This window comes from Fukomys damarensis, unplaced genomic scaffold (assembly GCF_012274545.1).
Source record: "Fukomys damarensis isolate Sample0158 unplaced genomic scaffold, DMR_v1.0_HiC HiC_scaffold_12, whole genome shotgun sequence".
NCBI lineage: Eukaryota > Metazoa > Chordata > Mammalia > Rodentia > Bathyergidae > Fukomys > Fukomys damarensis.
In genome coordinates, this window is record NW_022900924.1 from 16,163,628 (window position 1) to 16,182,526 (window position 18,899).

The 18,899-nt window shown below is 40.1% G+C and overlaps 1 protein-coding gene across 1 annotated transcript; it reads right to left on the minus strand.

Annotated features, from left to right (window-relative positions):
* Positions 1–7,149: 7,149 nt before the first annotated feature.
* LOC104848458 (disintegrin and metalloproteinase domain-containing protein 1b) lies at positions 7,150–9,435 on the minus strand (the record flags this gene model as incomplete). The annotated part of the gene is made up of 1 exon (XM_010604468.3): positions 7,150–9,435. A coding segment is annotated over exon 1 (2,271 nt), but the record flags the coding sequence as incomplete, so codon positions are not given.
* Positions 9,436–18,899: the final 9,464 nt, after the last annotated feature.

The following is an 18,899-nucleotide window of genomic DNA, read 5'->3' on the forward strand; positions in this document are numbered from 1 at the left end:
TAGGATCTGAGGGCTACATGGGGACCAGGCCAAAGCACTGAGCTCAAATAGGGCCCTTGTTACTGTCCAGGGTCTACATGCATGACTTCATGAAGCATATGGTGGCTAACATCTCAGGAAATTCTGCCTAGTCGCTTCCCAGGGCACAGGGTTTGTGAGTAGAGCAGAAAATGCAGGTGCTGCCTGGGCTCATGGGAGGGTAGGTAGGACTGACTGGCTGGTTTGCAGGGTAGGATAGTAGAGCTGCTAAAGACAGCTATTTGCCTGCCTCACAAGACTGAGGGAGTGGTAGGTTTTTAAATAGTCTTCATGCTGGGTGGAAGAGGAAACATTATGGGCTGTACTCTTTCTTCAGAATAATGCAGTGATATGGTGTCTAGGCAACTCCACAGCACAGGCTCAGGGCCTGCATAGACCACAGGTTTCTCCAGTAGTGAATGCCTCAGATGTCAGTAGTGTGTAGGGACTGCCAGCTGCCTCCTGTTTACTCATTCTGTGCCAAGCAGTGTCTCTTTTGGTAAAGGAGTGATCTTAAGGGGCTGGGGATTTGGCTCAGTGGTTCCACTGCCTGCCTCAAAAGGGCAAGGGCCTGAGTTCGACCCCCAGCACCCCCCAAAAAAAGGACTGCTCTTAAGCGACAGAACAATAGATCCTGTGTCCTTAGTTCACTTTTTTTTTTTTTTCTTGGATCAAACTTGGGTCCTTGTGCTTGCAAGGCAGGTGGCAGAACCACTGAGCTAAAATCCCCAGGCCCAAGTTCTTTTCTTTTTAAAGTCATCATGTATCTACATCTTCTGCAGTACCTCTGCCACAGCTCTGCATTCTAATGTTCAGCATCAATCCCTGTAGTGAAATAGTTGTTTTGTTTTGTTTCAGGTTTGTGTTATATTGCCCAGCCTGGCTTTGATTTCCTGGGATCTTGTTTCTTCTGCCTCAGCCTCCTGAGTAGCTGGGACTGCAGGCATGTACCACCATGCCTGGTTTCCTTATTCTGTTCTTTTATTAGGGAAGGAAGCACACCTGGCTTCTGGAATGATTTCAGAGTATCCCCATGTTCATGCTTGCAGGCTGCAAGCATTTTAACATATGAACCATCCCTCCTTGCATAGATTTAGTTGCCCAATCCATGATTTCCCTCATAGAAGGTTCCTTCCTCCTGTCTACTTTGTTGATCTCCTGGCCAGTTTAATAGTTATTGTAGAAATACTTGGTCCTCTGGGCCGGGGATTTAGCTCAGTGGTTTGGTGGCCTGCCTTGCAAGCGCAAGGACCGGAGTTCAATCCCCGGTAAAAAAAAAAAAAAAGAAAAGAAAAGAAATACGTGGTCCTCGTGTATGATATCTGGCCCCAAGGTGCTATGAGATTTAAACAAAACAAACAGATCCAGGATTTGATGAAGTTTACCAGGGATTTACTGATAAAACCATAGCCCCAGGCAATAGCAGAAACAGATCCCCACAAATTTGTAATAGAACCAAAGGGGGCTTATATAGTAGTCAAAATAAAAGTGACTTCATCCAAACTTGAATGTACCTGGTCTATCTCAAAGTAAGATCAAAGATGTCAGCACATTACTAATGCTGATGATGCCAAAGTCCAGTCAATGAAGTTCCATGTACCAGTTTAATGGTTAGTTTTTTGTTTTGTTTTGTGTTTTGGGGGTTTTTATTTGCTATTGGGGATCGAACTCAGGACTTTGCGCTGAACTAAATCCCCAGCCCTCTAATGATTTTACTTATAGTATGCTGGGAAACTATGCAGGGAAAACCCATGAGATTTCTGAAGAGTCATCATGGGCATCACACTTGGCAAAGAGTGCATTAAGATCAACCTAAATATGGAGATACAGGGCCAGGGATTTGGCTCAGTGGTTTCACCACCTGGCTTGCAAGTACAGGGACCTGAGTTCAATCCCCAGTACCAAAAAAAAAAGGAAATACAAAGACACTACATAGACATGGTAAAGATCACTTCCTAAAATCTAATAGCAAATAGCATATTAATTAATAAAACAACGAAGATATTTCCACTTAAATTTCTTTCTTTGCCTTTTTGTGCTCATCAATTTGAATTGTATTCCTAGCGGATTTTCCTTAGCATAATAAGACTTTGTCCTGGAAGAATCATTTCAGAAGCTCACAGGCCTCAGATTTCTCTGGCCCCCTCCTACCTTACAATGGACTACTTGCATTCTTCAGGAATGGAAGTGTTAAAAACCCTTCTCAATTTCAGATTTTTTTTTAAATTTGGTTCACTGTGCTTTCCTATATTTGTTGGATATTTAGGGGTTCTCCTATTCTCAGGTCCAGTAGGCACCCCATTGCTAATCTCCTCTTTCTTTCTTATAAATATTAACACTATTCAGATCTTGGGATTGCCTATAATTTGTCTTCATCCATTCATATTTTGAAGTTTGTGGGATGGTCATCCCTGTTTTTTATTATACCTGTTGTTGGTAGGTTTTCATTTTACTATTTTAGTTTCTGTCTTTTTATGGTAATAATAATATAAGGAGTGTACAAAAACTGCTGCTGCTGCCACCTTCTCTCCAATCTCCCTCCCTTTTTTGTATTTAAATATGTGGCCTGGGCATGATGGCAAACACCTGTAATCCAAGCACTGGGGAGGCTGAGGCAGGAGGATCGCTGTGAGTTTGAGACCAGCCTGGGCTACCTAGTGAGTTCCAGGTCAGTCTCAACTACATAGTGAGACCCTATCTCTAAATAAATAAATAAATAAATGTCCTGGTTATTAAGACTAGAGGGTCAGGTGTAGTGAGTGGTGCACACCTGTATCCCAGCACTTGGGAGGCAGAGACAAAGGATCACTGAGAGTTTGAGGCCAGCCTGAACTACATAGTGAGACCCTTTCTCAAAAAAAACCTAAATAAATAAATACTGTGTCCTACAGTAAATCCTTTTTCTCCCCATAAATTGTTATGTAAGACATTAACAAAAACATTTTAAATTGAAAATTTCCAACTCTATAATTTAAAATATTTATTCCATCATAGAGACCTGTTCAATTACTCAAGCAGAAGTCCTTTTGCATAACAACAGTGCCTTTCCCCCAATATCTTGATGATGTTTTATTTGCATTACATCAAATACAGTGTTTATAATCCCTAAGATCTCACTAAATCACTTCCTCTGAAGAGCTTATGTCTAATATAAACTCATCTCCAAGATATAAAATTTTTTTAAAACATACTACTTATACATACACATATATGTTAAATAAAACTGTATATTTTATACCTAGAAGAAAGTATAAAAAGACACTAAACTAAAAATGATTACCTGAGTGGAGATTGGGGAAGGTTTGATGTTAGGACTAGTTATATAAAAGGGGAACTTACTCTGATACTTCATATTATTAACTTTTAACAATGACTTTATAATACATAATATACATACTATTAAATTCACCCTTTCAATGTGTATGATCCAGTGGTTTATGCATCTATCCAGTGGTGTATGCAACTATGCAACCATCCCCATAATCTAATTTTAGCATTTCTGTCACTTAAGAAAGAAACCTGTGCTGATTAGCAGTTAATCCTCATTGTCACTATGAGCTTCTTACATTCTATTCCTAGGCAATCACTAATCTTTCTATTACTATGGACTTACCTATTATGTACATTTAGTATGGATGTAGCAATACTATATGTAACTTTTTATGACTGGCTTTTTCCACTCAGCATAATGTTTACAAAGTCCTTTCATATTATAGCATGTATCAATACCTCATTACTTTTTTTGGTGAATAACAGTCCATTATATGAATATTTCACATTTTATTCATCGGTTGTGGGACATTTGGATTGTTTCTTTTTGTGTGAATAATGCTGCTATAAACACATACAAATTTTTGGATATATACTTTCATATTTCTAGGGTACATGTGAAGTCATATAGTAACTAGGTTTATTTAGCAGTTGAGAAACTAACAAACTCTGTCCCAGAGTGGTTGAACTATTTTGCATTCTCACTAACAATGTATGTGGGTTCCATTTTCTTCACATCCAAATGATGTGCTTTTTGTCTTTAGAAGCTGTCATATTTCCTATCATATAAATATTCCTTGAATATAAATATTTAAATGAGTAATGAAGAAATAGATGTACTGGAGTCAGATTTGTTTCTTAATTTTTTTTCTTTTTGAGTCAAAGCCTTGCTCTGTAGTTCAGGCTATATAGCCCAGGCTGACCTCGAACTCATGGCAGTCCTCCTGCCTCAGCCTCCTGAGTGCTGGGATCACACCACCATGCCTGGCTTCAAATTTGTTTCTTAATAGCAAATCACAGTGAAAATAAATTGCTTATTTTAACCATTGTTTTATCAATTTTAATCATAAGTTGATCCAGAGTAGATAAAATCCCTTGGATTTATGTTATATATTTAGTAAATTGGCTCTTGTTTCATCTTATGAACTTATGTTTTTCTATTAATGAACTTCACAGTTAGTCTGAAACATCTCACCACTAATTTCATTTATATAATTTTATTATACTTTCAAAGATAGATTATAAACTCCTTGGGTTTGGGAAACATGTCTTATCATTTCTTTGTAATACCAGAAGTAATTGTACTTATGTGCTGATAAGTGTTTGACAAGTAGTACTCTCCTTTTGCAAACCCTGAATTTATATCATTTGCTTATTTCTGTGGCATAAACATTTCCATCATCATGACCAATTTCCAGCTACCATTGTAACATCAATGCACACAGAGAAAAATCTAGAGCCTGGATGTGGCTATCCTTTGTGTAACTGAGAGAAGTGCATGTATCTTCACTGGCCTGATGCATCAGAGAGGACAAAAGTGGCCCAGAGAAGAAACTAGGAAAAGGATGGTAAGAAGTCACCATCAGGGGCCGTGGAGAAGCACCTGGCTGGGTCCCAAGGATTTAGCAACACAGATTACTGAAACACCTAAGTGTTCCTCCCTGCCATAGTCTATCCTAATGGGCTTCAGCATTCTTTGGCTGGAATTTTTACAAACATTTTACAACTTCATGGTTTATAAAATCAGCAATATTGTGTCCAAGCAAGATTTAAGTCACATACTGTCTGTGTACTAGCAAGAAGCACCCTTCCCAAAGCACAGATATTATCTCATTATTTTTTTTCTGGGCGGGGTCCTACTATATTACTATCTTGCCCAGGTTGACCTAGAAATCCTGAGCGTAACCCATCCTGTTGCCTCAGCCTCTGCATAGTTTAAATTACAAAGCATATGGCATCATGTTTAGCTTGCCCGATTTTTCAAAGTTTGCTTTGCTTAATTCATTCTCTTGATCAGCATTTATTGAGCATCTACAGTAAGTTAGACCCACAGAACCAAATGATGATACCAGATTACCACTCCATGCTATCAGGTTTAGTAGGAGGAAAGACTCTTTATCTTAATGACTGCACAATTCAATAAGTTCTTGAAAAAGATCAACGTACACTTCTAAGGCTTCTGTTTCAGTAGTCACTGAGAAAAAAGCCATGTTCTAGGCCAGTGATGACAAACCTTTAGAGACCAAGTGCCAAATTGTAACCCCACACCCACTTACTTATATTGCAAAGTGCCAACACTGCTGTTAAACCTGAATAGTGATATTTTAGTTTAGAAAAAAACAACTTACACATTAACATCTTTTGTCCTAAAAGAAAAACACAGTAATACAAATGCCATAGGTTTGCCACCACTGTTCTAAGCAATTAAAGCTATATCAAATGCCTTTCCTTTTTTACTAAAAGAAAAATCTCATGAGGAAGGGAGAGTATAAATTCAGTCATACTTGGGGAAGAATCCTGGTTATGCCACTTATTTATTGTCTAGCTTGAGAGCACACTGTTTGATCTCTGTTTCGTCATGTACATGATGGAAGTTTCATTGGGAAATTAGGAAGTTTTGTTTTTTGTAGCAGTGGATATCAAACCCAGACTTCAGTATTCTAGGCAAGAGCTCCACCACTGAGCTGTATTCCCCAATCCTGAAAAAGATTAACACAGAAAAACTAACACAATAAATGCTAATATTATTTTTGCCTCATGCCCTCTTCCCTGAGAAGTAACTGCCACCTCTAGAACTCTGTTACTTATACTGAAAAGGTTCTTTCTGAGCATCAGTGAACAAGTTATTAATTTAAATAAACTTTAAATTTTATATATACTTTCATTACTCTGGTAGGCACCCTACACTATTACAAAATTAGTATAGGCCCAGTTACCTAACTCTAGACAGTGTTCATTGGCCTTGAGATATGAGAGGAGTGTGAAATTCCCCAATAGGTAACTAGCAAAGGAGAGGGCTATGGCAGCTTTCATGAAAGAAAAACTGTTTTAGGTAAAAATGGAATATGGCATACAGAGCACTTAGAAATACTGGGAAGCAGTAAATTGAATATGCATGTTACATCATATTACATATCTATCAGATTTGGAATGGTGTATTCCTTCAGTGCTAGCTTTTCAACCCAGAGGCAGTTAGAATCCTATTCCTTATCAGATATACATCTCCTACATGCCTGCAAAACGACATGGACTCAATAATTACACTACAGAGAACCTGAAAATATATCTAAATTGAATACACTTTTATTTTTGGATTTAAAAACTCCTCACTCAATGAATGCACGCTTAATAAACCAGTTAGAATAATCAGTCACATGAACAATTGTCCTTGTAAAATAGGCTGTTGTCATAAGAAATGAAAATCTCATAGATAGTAATAAATTCAGGATCAAATACTACTACATATTAGACAAGTACATGGAAGATAGCATGTCCTGATAAAACAGTTTCTGGTGACTGAAAAAAAATAGGCCCAAAGACACAAGGACATTAACATCCAAAGATACATATAATTAGTTCAAATAAAATGTGAAAAAAAGTAGTAAAATATTTAATATATTAAGTAAATAAGCACTTATTTACTAAAATGAGTAATAAAGATGGAGGAATTTTCTTCCCACAGTAGTACAGGTTTAGACTATAGAGTCCTAATCAGGGCCACTGGAACCATCAATTCCTACTTAACTTTTGCTTCCCTGAGCTTTTCATTCCTAGCCAGTGCTTGAGGAGTTTGATATATTTGGCTTTGCCTTTCTAACACTTAGCACACTAATCTTCATCCTCTTCCTCTTCCTCCTCTTCCTCTTCCTCCTCTTCCTCTTCCTCCTCCTCTTCTTCCTCTTCTTCTTCCTCCTCCACTTCAGCCTCTTCTGCAGTCTTTTCTAGAGGAGCTGCTGCTGCAGCACGACGCTTACAACAGCAGACACAAATAATTAAAACTAGTAGTAGTAGTCCCAAAAGTATAAGGGCAATTAATGGTAACTTTGAAGCCGATTCTTCTTCAATTGCTTTAGTTGGTGGATTTACAAAAGATGGTTTATCAGGGGGGCCACTGTCTAAACTACCCCCACTTCCTTCTGTTTTGCAGTCAGGGGGAGCAAAACCATCTTGACAATGGCAGTTCCCTAAATTGTTGCAAACTCCATTCTCATTACACATTTCTGAATCACTGCAGTTGACTGTGTCAAGGGTGAAATCAGTACATTCAGCTTGCACACAGGCTTTGTTATTAGCACAAGGTGTGCCATACAATACATTTTGTGCACTGGAGCTATCAGGCTGAAAGGTACCCGTGCTCCAGCACCAGTTGTTTTCATGAGGACGCTGGATCAATGCAGATAGAGGCTTGATTAGAGGCAGTAAACTAACTCCTGTACATACAAGATTTCCACACTTTATGTTGTCTGCTGAACAACTAACATACGTGACCGGATTACCAGAATGACCACAGCTTCCAAATAGGTCCCCTTTGCTGTTAAATGAAGTGTAACATTCTTCTGGGGCAGATATTGAACCAAACCCAAAAAAATTTTTGCATTGAATACTAGGGTCTGTGCACTGAGCTTTCAAACAGAAGAATTGTTCGTGGCACGGAGTGCCATCTTGCATATAACTGTCTGCAGGGCATTTTGCAGAAACGCCATCACAGTACTCTGGGAGATCACATGGTCCTATAGATTGACGGCACACATGACCCCTCATTAGCATTTTACATTTGGAACAACAGAGTCCACGACTACACTGTGCATTCTCCTTCAATTTACACGTTGGTTCACAGCATGGGTCACCGTCACAAGCAGAACCACAGTCACACTCCTCCGGAGCCTCCACCTCACCATTTCCACAATTGGCGTCCCTGCGCCCGCGGCTTTTGCACCGTGGCTTGTTAAATAGGCAGGCCCCTTTGTGTTCATGAAGGAAGCGGTACAAGTAGTCAGAGCTGCAGTTGCTGAAGCCACTTTCTTTAGTGACAGTTTCATGCATGAGGCAAAAGTGCCTACCTTTACAAACGCAGGCGGAGTGGTCGTGCTGAATACCCAGGTTGTGCCCCAGCTGGTGGACCATGAGCGCTGCAAACAGGAGGGCATCTTCATGATGGAAAGCTTCGACAGCCGCCGCAAAACCACTTGTACAGGCTCCACTGAGAAATGCCTGGCCCCAGGTCCCTCCAGGATGATGCCCAACGATCATGTGGGCAACATCGTGCCTCACACGAGGGAGGAGCTCCCCTTGTCTCCAGCTATTGAAATTCCTGAGTGTAACTTGCAGGTCCCCTGGGACCTCTGTCAGGTCCCCCTCGGTCCAAATCTCCATCCCAGCCAGCACCACCTCTGTGTTTATTCCTCGAGTAAAGACGTTGGCCAGAGCAACGACGTCCACTACTCTCTGCACTGTCTCGTTGACGTCGCTGCCCCACATCTGGAACCGCTGGTTGTTGACCACAACAAACATCTCCACGTACTTGGTGCGTGACCACAAGTAGGACAGTGCCTGTAGATCGTGAGGCTTCCTGCTCTCTTGCTGCTGGCTGGTGGATACCGCTTGGCTGTCTCTGGGAGAGATGCTGCAGGAGACTGGAGCTTGCTGTGCCACGCTGTATAACGCATGTTCAAACCGTTTGGAAGAGAGTATGGGCTCGATGACGTAGGATGTTTGCTCCTTAATCAGGATGCCCCTGAGACCTGAACAGGTGTTGACAGAAACAAAAGAACCCGGCACTCCTTCTATGTAGCCTTCATAGTGACAGTCATGTGAGATGGAAGGAATTTCTTGTCCCAGGATGCCGTTGTGGTAACTGTAGACTGGAAAGTCATGCACAAAATAGTCTCTCCTCACCTTCAGGTGAACCCGCTGCTTCCGGCCTTGCATAAGTAGCGTGTAAGATGTCTTTTCCGCTGGGTCTTCAGTTCCCTTGACTGTCAGACTCTTGGGGATCACTATTTCATAGGAAGAGTAATGTCCTGGGCCCAGGTGACCGTGGATGCTTGGGAGAAGAACTATCCCCAAGAGCAACATGGTCACCAACCTGACACTCGGATGTCCTGGCGTTAGCCCCAGCTTCAGGGCCTCCATCAGAGGAGCCCAAGTCTGAAGCAGTCTCCTAGCAACACACAAAAACACATGGGCTTTCTGTAGAGAAGACGGGAAGGAGACAGTGTCTGTCACTGAGGCCATCGCTGACATGGCTCTCATGAATCAGTTGCTCTGGGGCCTGTGTCCATCAGTGCCAGCTTTCCCTCACATTCAGACCCTCAGACAGACGTATTAGCCCCAGGTCTGTACCAGTTACATAAACAGCAGTTACTTCTCACCTCTGAAAGTTTAGCTTTCTGGCTGGGCCTCATCCTAGTCTGATCTCTCTGATCTCTTTCACTTTCCATTTTTGGTGACTTCGTCCTTCAGCATCAATTCCAGGGATCCTTAGCTAAGCTCCTTTTGATAGGATGGAGGATGTGGCATGAAGGACTGTGAACTCTATAATGCAGGCGTGTACCTTGTTGAAGGATCCAAAACCTCTCTCTCTTCCTCCACAGGCCCCAGGGAACACCTTTCCTGCCCCTCCAATTGTCGGTTGCCCCTCCCCCACCCCACCCATAGTCAGTTGGCTCAGCTAACTCCAAATATTTACTCCAGACGGGAGACTTGGAGACAGGTTTGGTGGGCCTACGCCATTGTCTCTTCCTGCCTTGAAAAACCCTTGCTCAGTAGCACTTGAACATCCTAACCCAGGCTGATCTTTTCTGCTCAGTGAGGCACCATAAATGCATACACATCTCAAAGACCAGTCTGTTAGATTAGGGTAGTGAGAGAGCTGCTCTGTGCCCAACACAGACCCACGGGGAACGGAGAGATAATTTGTGTGTGTGTGTGTGTGTGTGTGTTGTACATAGAGTCTTAATGTACTAGACAAGCACTTTGCCACCGAGCTGTGCCCCTAGTCCGTTAGTAACTATTTCCTTTAACATTCTCGTTAAGTTTCTCAAGTTCTGTTTGTAACTCTGTCCATACGTGTATATGAGAAATGCCAGCTCCGCTGCCCATAATTATGTGTGACTGTCACAGCCACAGTAGCTGTTACCTCCAGGATGGCACCCTCTTAGAGGAAGCCCAGATACAATGGTATCCTAAGATGGTGCCCGTTCCCCTGTGTTAGAACATAATCTCCATGTTTTCAGTGACCATGTCCACTTGGTCATTTTAACCCTGACAGTACCACTGCTAAGTTAGGTAAGTATCCAAGAATTGAATAAGAAGAAGTGTTTCTTTGAATGAATGAACGACATTTGGGCATGGGTTCTACAGTTTATTTGTTGCTTATCATTTGTTTGTACTTGCTTTGTAGCTGGGCTGTTTGCTAAAAATGACTTAAGGCAAATTTACATGCTAACTAAGACCAATAACAGCACATATGTGGTCTCCAAATTTGTTTTCTACTATATTTTGCTGATAAGTTCACTCACCTAAATTCTTATTGCCTCATGTTTTACTGAAAATATGGGAAGTAATCAAAAGAGCACTTTCATGTGTAGCCCCCATGTGTAGCCTCTGATTATAGTGGATGAATTTTCCATGCATAAAAGCAATTCTTCCATGTGAGTTCTCCTTTCATTTCAGTTTTCAATAGAATTCATTTTTAAAATTGTCTCTTCTGTCTTTTACATTTTAAATGTGTTTGTCCATTAAAATAAATATCTGACACATCATATTATTTCTGATTATTGTCTGCCTCCTCCTACTTCCAGTTTATAATTTTGATGAAAAGTAAGTTTGTTTTCTTCTTTACTGTCACATGCCCTACTGCTTCAAACTATGCATGAATAGACTCAATTTCACTAATGAAATGAAGGACTGAAAAAATAGAAAGGTGAGCCGGGGATTTAGCTCAATGGTTCCACCACCTGCTTTGCAAGCGCAAGGTCCCAAGTTTGATCCCCAGTACCAAAAAAAAAAAAAAAAAAAAAAAGGAAAAGGAAAAAAAAAGAAAGGTACAGCAGGTATGCGCCCCTAAGTATACTGAGACTTCTTTTTAAAATATAAAACTGGGAATCCCAGGGACCCAGAATGAGTAAATACATTTCTTCTGGACATTTGGGCATTAAAGAGTGAACAAAGTTAAAAGAGGGAGTGAGGCCTTCAATGGGGACAAAAAAGCAGGATTGCCTTTACTACCACAGTGGCCTTCAAGGGACCCTGAGCAAAAGAATCTGGTTTTCCCCAAAAATGGGTCCAAACCAATGACTTACAACATAATGAAACCTTGCTCATCACCTCCAGAGATTTATAATTTTTTAGGTGAGATGGAATATGTTTGCTGATGATTAGTTAAAATACCACAGAGCCCAAGGAAATTCAATATTATGATTTGATAGTTGCAGGATCCAGCCTATGAGTTTATCACACCAGAGAATCGGGGTGGGTGTGTAGGATGAAAGACAAAAGACACAAAGATAATTTGGAAGGGGACCAGAGGACTCCTGCCTCTAGTGGACAGAAGAGCCCTGAACTGGCAGTACTCCTCACTTTTCATAGACTCGCACAAAGAAGCAAGGAAGCATATGATAGGGTTTGGCAAAGTTCATCAGGTTCTCATTATTTGCAGACTACTCCCAAATGTGTATTTTCTTTAATCAGACTTCAGCCACAGTTGACTCTCCTTGAAACTGGCTGGCACCAGCATGCTAGCAAACAGACCCAAGGAGGGACTGCTTGCTGTCTCCTCCCTCATGTTTCAAGATACCAGAAACCGCTGCAGTTAGGTTCTAGTACACTGCCCAGTATACAACACAGGCCTGAGAAATAAATACACTAAGAGAAAGCAGGGTTCCAGGATGACCAGTGCCGGTGCAACCAACAAAGTTGCTGGCCAGTCCCAGGCACTGACTTTTATTGGCAGTGAATTGGGATAAAGGCAGGTTATGTGTAGTTTCTATGGAAATTAATGTAAACAAGGCTTATAAAGGACAAGACAAACCATTATCGAATTAGGGACAGAATAGACAAAATATATGGTCATTATTAGAACATTGTTCTCCTTAGAAGGTTTTAGTTGTGGGAATGGAATTTGGGTGTGAGTTACTCTGACCTTGGCACATAGGCTTCAGCCAGACTCACTTCTATAAACAAGCCAATTGTGGGGTTAACTCTTTATAGCCTGCTTTGTGCATAATTAGTATTACTGTCCTCTGCATCTCCCCCTCCTCTGTTTGAAAACAGCAGTTGTTGCAGCAGATTTGGTGATCTTTGCAGGTCCCAGGGCTGTAGCAGATGAGGAGGAGTCATGGCTCTCAGCAGGGATGTCATATTGTGCTAATTGCATCAAGTCCATTATCTTGGTCCATGGTGGTACGTTCTGGGATGATAGCTACAACATCTTTTCATTTTCTGTTAAAAAATAAGCATACCCTGGCCCCTTTACCTTTTAGTTAGGACTTTTTCTTTTTTTTTTTTTTTTTTTTTTTTGTTTTCTTTTTTGGTACCAGGGATCAAACTCAGGACCTTGCGCTTGCAAGGCAGGCAACAGAACCACTGAACTAAATCCCTGACCCACTGGGAGATATTTTGACAAAAATAGTGTCTAGGACATGTCTGTAGATTTATCTTTCTATATATTTACTTTCCATAAGTGGGTCTAAAAAGTTTAAAATGAAAGTAACAATCTAATTGAGCATGTAGAGGTAGCTGTACACCTCTTTTTTTGTTTATGTAATTGTATTTTTAGGGAAAGGTGAGTACACCCAACAATCACTTATCCCCATGAGTTATCCAAGGAACCTATGTCACAAGAACTTACAATGTGTCTATCTGACTTAGCTGTCTATAACGACTTCTATAAAGAGCATCTCCAACTGGCAGTTAGGGGAGAAAGGACATAATTTCAATCCAACTGCTTCAAGCTGAGAAGGATCGATACAGGAAAGACCGCAATTAGGGGCTCTCTTCAGAGAGCTAATTTAATAGGCTTTAAATAAAAATCATGTTGTAATTTAGCAGTTATAAACTTTTTATAGTCTCAATCTGGTGGATTTTGGGGGAAAATCTAGCACATTTAGTATTGATTTTATTTATACAGTCACTTGAAGATTGGCAGCCTATAGTCAAAAATAAACATTTATTTTATTTATTTTTTTGGTAACGGAGATTGAACTCGAGTCCTTGCACTTGCAAGGCAGGCAGCAGAACCACTGAGCTAAATCCCCGGCCCCCAAGAATAAACATTTTTAAACAAATTAGAGCATGGGCCAGGCATTTAGCTCAGCAGTTCAGTGGCCTGCCTTGCAAGAGCAAGGACCTGAGTTCAATCCCCAGTACCCACCCCCAAAAAAGAAATTAGAGCATGTACAATCAGAATGTAAGTACTAAAATAAAAAAGGTTGGGGAAGGAGCCATGTTTAGAAACTTTTTAAGGGACTGCAATAATGAATGTAACCTGCTGGCTCTTAGACCTTTTTATTAATGGAGGTTATCTGTAAGTCTGATATTTTGTTATAATTTTTCTTCTTTTTTTTTTTTTTGTCCCGGGGATTGAACTCGGGTCCTTGTGCTTGCAAGGCAGGCCACTGAACCGCTGAGCTAAATCCCTGGCCCCTATAATTTTTCTTTTTAATTTTATCTGTAAAAAGATTAATAATTAAAAAAACAATTTTAGCTAAAAGATTTAAAAATTCTTGTTGAGGTCTATAAATTTTACCATAGTTTTTGTAATGACCCATAACAGAAGTGAGTCACCATTGTAGTTGGAAACTGCCACAGGGTTCAGCTGTTAGAGCCCCATATTTATATACAGCTTTGTTAATATGGTCTTGACTTTATATATCATTTGGTTATACTTTTCTACTGAGTGTTCAAGACCATATTAAGGTAAGACCTATATTAGTTAAAATTAACCTCTTGTTTTCTGTCAGGGTCGATTAAGTCTTCACAGGCATTTGAACCCGTGTAAAGCTTTTCAGTTCCTGTTGGCGTCAGCCATTGGGATATGTCACAGCCTTGCTTGACCATATTGTTTCCTGAGAAAATATGGAAGATTTTGCCCTCTAAGTAATAGTCCTTCGGCATACTTTACATTTGTAGATTCTTTTCTTTTTTGGTGTTGAACAGTCTTCCTGATCAGGAGAGTCTGGCTAAAAAACAAGCCAATTGTGGGATTAACTCTTTACAGCCTGCTTTGGGCATAATCAGTATTACAGTCCTCTGCACAAGAAGAGGTCAACCCAGGCCTCAGCCTTTACACTTGGTTTCCCACAGATGGTGGTTAAATCTGATTAAGGCTGAGTGCTACACAGTTAGCAAATAATACAATCTTACATCCATCATTGCATTTGATTGCCAATCCAAGCAGCATTTATTGGCACAACTGCTCTGTGCCAGGACTGCACTAGATCACTTCATGCACACTGTCTCATTTACTCTTCCATGCACTATGTGAGAGGCCTTTGCATGGTCAGTTCACTTGGGGAGAAAATCCAGGCCTGGGGAAGGTAAGCGCCATAGCTTATAACTAAACAAACAAGAACATGACCTCTGCTGTTTAAGACTAAAGGTCATCAAAGCCCTCTGAGTAAGAAAAAAAATACTTTTTCTTGTTAAAATGAACGCCATAGTTTGCTCTCAAAAATAGAAGAAAAAGGGCTATGGATTTAGCTCAGTGGTACCATGACTGCCTCGCAAGCGCAAGATCCTGAGTTCAATCCAGAGTACCAATAAATAAATAAACTATTTGGATTCATTAGGATAAAATAACAAGATTCATTCCTGATACAGTGCTCAAGTTCTTAGCATCCAAGAAAGAAAGGAGTTCTGGAGTGCTTAGGAAGGGTGTCTCAATTTTTTTTCTTTTGTTTGAGTTGTTTTGTAAAACAGATATTTAGATTGGCTGTAAAAATAGCTAAAATAATAAATATTTTGAGGTATCTATTTTTTTCTGAGTGTGGTAAGCACATACCTGTAATCCCAGTCTCTTGGGAAGCTGAGGCAGGAGGATTTCAAGTTTTGAGGCCAGCTTGGACAACTTAACAAGACCCTAATTTAGCATGACCCTAACTCAAAAAACTAAAATAGAGGAGAGGTTATCTAGGGGTGTAACTCTGGTAGAGTGTTTGCCTGACACATGTTAGACCCTGGGTTCAATCTGCAGCACTGAAAAAGAAATCTGTTCTTGTAAAAAGTCTTGAGTAAAATCAATAGGTTCATATTTTAGTTGTATTACTATATAAATGTTAAAACTTCAGGGTAGACTCAGTAGTTGTAGGATGTACTATATTTTGTTGTGACAGTTTTTGTTTTCCCCTAAATAGTTGCCTGAATGAGGCTTTCCGTAAATCATGACACATCTCTGTCCTCAAATTTGGGACCCCTTCTCATTCTTTTTTTTTTTTATTGTTTATTGGTACATTTTAGGTATACAGTGTGATGACATTTGTCACTGGGAATTTGTACCTTTACATAAATATATCTTGGTTCTTATTTTTCCCCCATTCCCCTACCCTCCCTTCAACCCCTCCATACCTCTCTATTCACAAAGACTTTGTTTCTGTTTTTTCTTTTTTTCATATTTTTTCCTTTCCCTTCTTTCCTTTCCCCTATTCTACCCACTTCCTCTTCCCCTTTAGACCTTTTCTTCCTGTTTAACATTATTTATTATACATTTTGATTCTTATTTACACTTTCAGTTTCTCACACCAGAGACACTTTGGTATTCACACGTCTGTCCTGTTTATTTCACTTAAAAATATGGCCTCAGTGTGCATCCTCATTCTCAGTTTTTAAAAACAAAGAATCAGAGATAGCAATTTAACTCAGTGATAGGACGTATACACATACACGAGGCCCTGGAATTTAATCCCCACACCACCAAAAAAGAAAAAAATATTAAGCAGTAACTCTTTGCTTCATTTTAGTGTATTTATTTATATCTCTGCCTATTTATGGTGACCTAACTTATCTATGGAAATATAAAAGGTGGCTTGGGTGGATATGGCATCAGTGGAGGGCTAAGGGAGTTTTTTCTCCTGTTGGCACTGACACCATGCCTTTCTAATTTCTATTCCTCATGTGAAATTATCTGTAACTAATACACAGCTCATTATTAGATGACTTTAAAATCCAGTTATGGAAGAAATGTGTTTACAGAATTTATTCCTTTCCTCTCTAACAAGATTTTCTATTTCTCCTGTAATATATGAATACCTCCAGAATTTGAGATTCTGAGATCATGTTCCATGAGTAAACATTCTCAAAATACCAGTGGGAAATTTCACCCACCAGTGGAGCATTTTATACTCCCTGTTAGATAGACAACCATTACTTGATGTTCTATTTCTGTCTTACTCCTATAGGTTCTGTCTCACTTTTTACCCTTGAGTGACCTCAAGGAAAACCTATTTTTTGTCCACAAAATTTCAGAAAAGTATACTGGAGCAGATTGAAGAGCCTCACCAAGGCTGTGAGGGTTAAACTAAACCAGGGTAGGGAAGAGTAAGGTCATTCCATGGAAAACAGCCCAGGAACAAAATAGCTCAGAGTAGGAAATGGCCTGCTGTGACATGTAACCAGAACAGACTCTCCTTGTTAGACATACAGACAGGAAGACCTTTCAGTAGCCATAGGAAATAATGGTTGACAATGCACAGAAGGACCTAATTGTCAAATTCCTTCAGAGGCATACCAAACTTACATTTTCAGCTCTAGGGATAAAGGAAATTATGGAAGTTCCTGAGTTCAGGACTAAGGTGACAAATCAGTGGCTGTGGAATTTTAGGATGTTAGAGAACCTGGCAAGATACATTGTAACAATGAAATAGTTATGAACTACCCAATACTTGGTAGGCTATGACTCTCTCTAAGAGTCATTTTTAAATATATTTAAAATATGTATTTTAAAAAACACTTTCTAGCCATGCATGCTGGTGCACACCTGTAATTCCAGCCCTTGGAAGGCTGAGGCAGGTGGGTCACTGCAAATTTGAGGCCTGTCTGGACTACAACATAGTGAGTTCAAGGACAGCCTGAACTACATAGTGAGACCCTGTCTCAGAAAACAAACCAAAAAAAAAAAAAAAAAAAAAAAAAAAAAAAAGCTTTCCAACAGTGGAAAGTGTTAGCATGGCTTCATCATTCACAAATTCCTCTTGACCCCTTAGTTGGAAAACATTTTTAAATGCTGCAAATCATATTGGTCTCTTTTCCCTAGTCATCTTTGCCTCACAAATTTTAGAGTGTCCTGTTCAGAAGCAGCATGATATTAGAGATTCAAGACTTGGAAAACAGTATTTTTGGAGAAAATCTGGTCTTAGTTTTGAGAAAACACTTCAATTAGTATATTGACCCAAAGACTACACCAAAATCCTACTCTGGAATTATATTTGTGAACAAAAGGAGCTAATTTATTTTGCAAATCAATGTAAAACATTGTCTTCCTTGTATACAGATTGAATTGCTGGTAAGCTATGATGATGATGACATCTGAGTTTGAGGTAAATCTTTCCTTTTTCCAACTGAGCTCCAGACAAGGGAGTATAGTTTGACTCTAGCCTAGAGGACATTTTCCAAAGACACTCTGAGGGACAAGAATCTGATGTGAGATCCGGACAAAGGACAGAAACATCTGGTCCAAGTCTTCAGAGAGGAATATGATCTCTGGACTCCAAGAGTAATTATTATGTAGATACAGCATCTAGAGGTGCTCTCCCCCCACCTTTATTATATAAGCCTGGAGAAAAATCTAGAGCCCTGATGTGGCTATGCTTTGGCAACTGAGCAAAGCACACCGGACTGCTGGGAAGAGGCAGTAGAGAGGTCAAAAGCATCTCAGAGAAAGTAGGGAAAGGATTTCAAGAAGTCATCATGAGAGTCTGTGGGGAAGAAGCTGACTGGGTCCCAAGAGCCTACCAGTACTTTTGTATTACTCTTGAGAGGTACAAACATTCCTCAGAAGCACACCAGTATTATGGTGAGAGGCAAAAGAGTGTGTGTGTGTGTGTTACTGGGGAGTGAACCCAAGGACTTTGCACTGAGCTGTATTCTCAGCCCCTTTTTTTATTTTTTGAGACAGACTGTCACTAAGTTACTGAGTTGGAGTTGCCCAGGCTGGGCCCAAATTTTTGCTCCTCCTGCCTTGGTCGCCCAGAGTGTTGAGATTAAAGGGATGTATAAGAATGTTCTTAGAGACCATCACACACAATGTGGGATGCTTACCTTTGAAGCCTAAAGATTTTGAGCCTGCTTTTGCTGGAGTTTTGAGTCTTCTACACTGGTTGAGATTCACGTGAGAATTTACAAATAGGTCCAATTTTCTGAGAACACACATTTAAAAACCTGTCGTAATCTTTGTTCCTTGTCTTAAACAGATTTTGTACCCTGAAATACATACCAAATATAAGCAGCTAAAATATTTAAATCCTATATAAAAGCATCTTGCTAGCCAGGCACAGTGGCATATACCTATAATCCCAGCTATTTGGTAGGCTGAGGCAAGAGGCTCTTAAATTTAAGGCCACCTTGGGCATCCTAGTGAGATGTGTCTCAAAAAATAAAAATGGCTAAGGATGTACCCC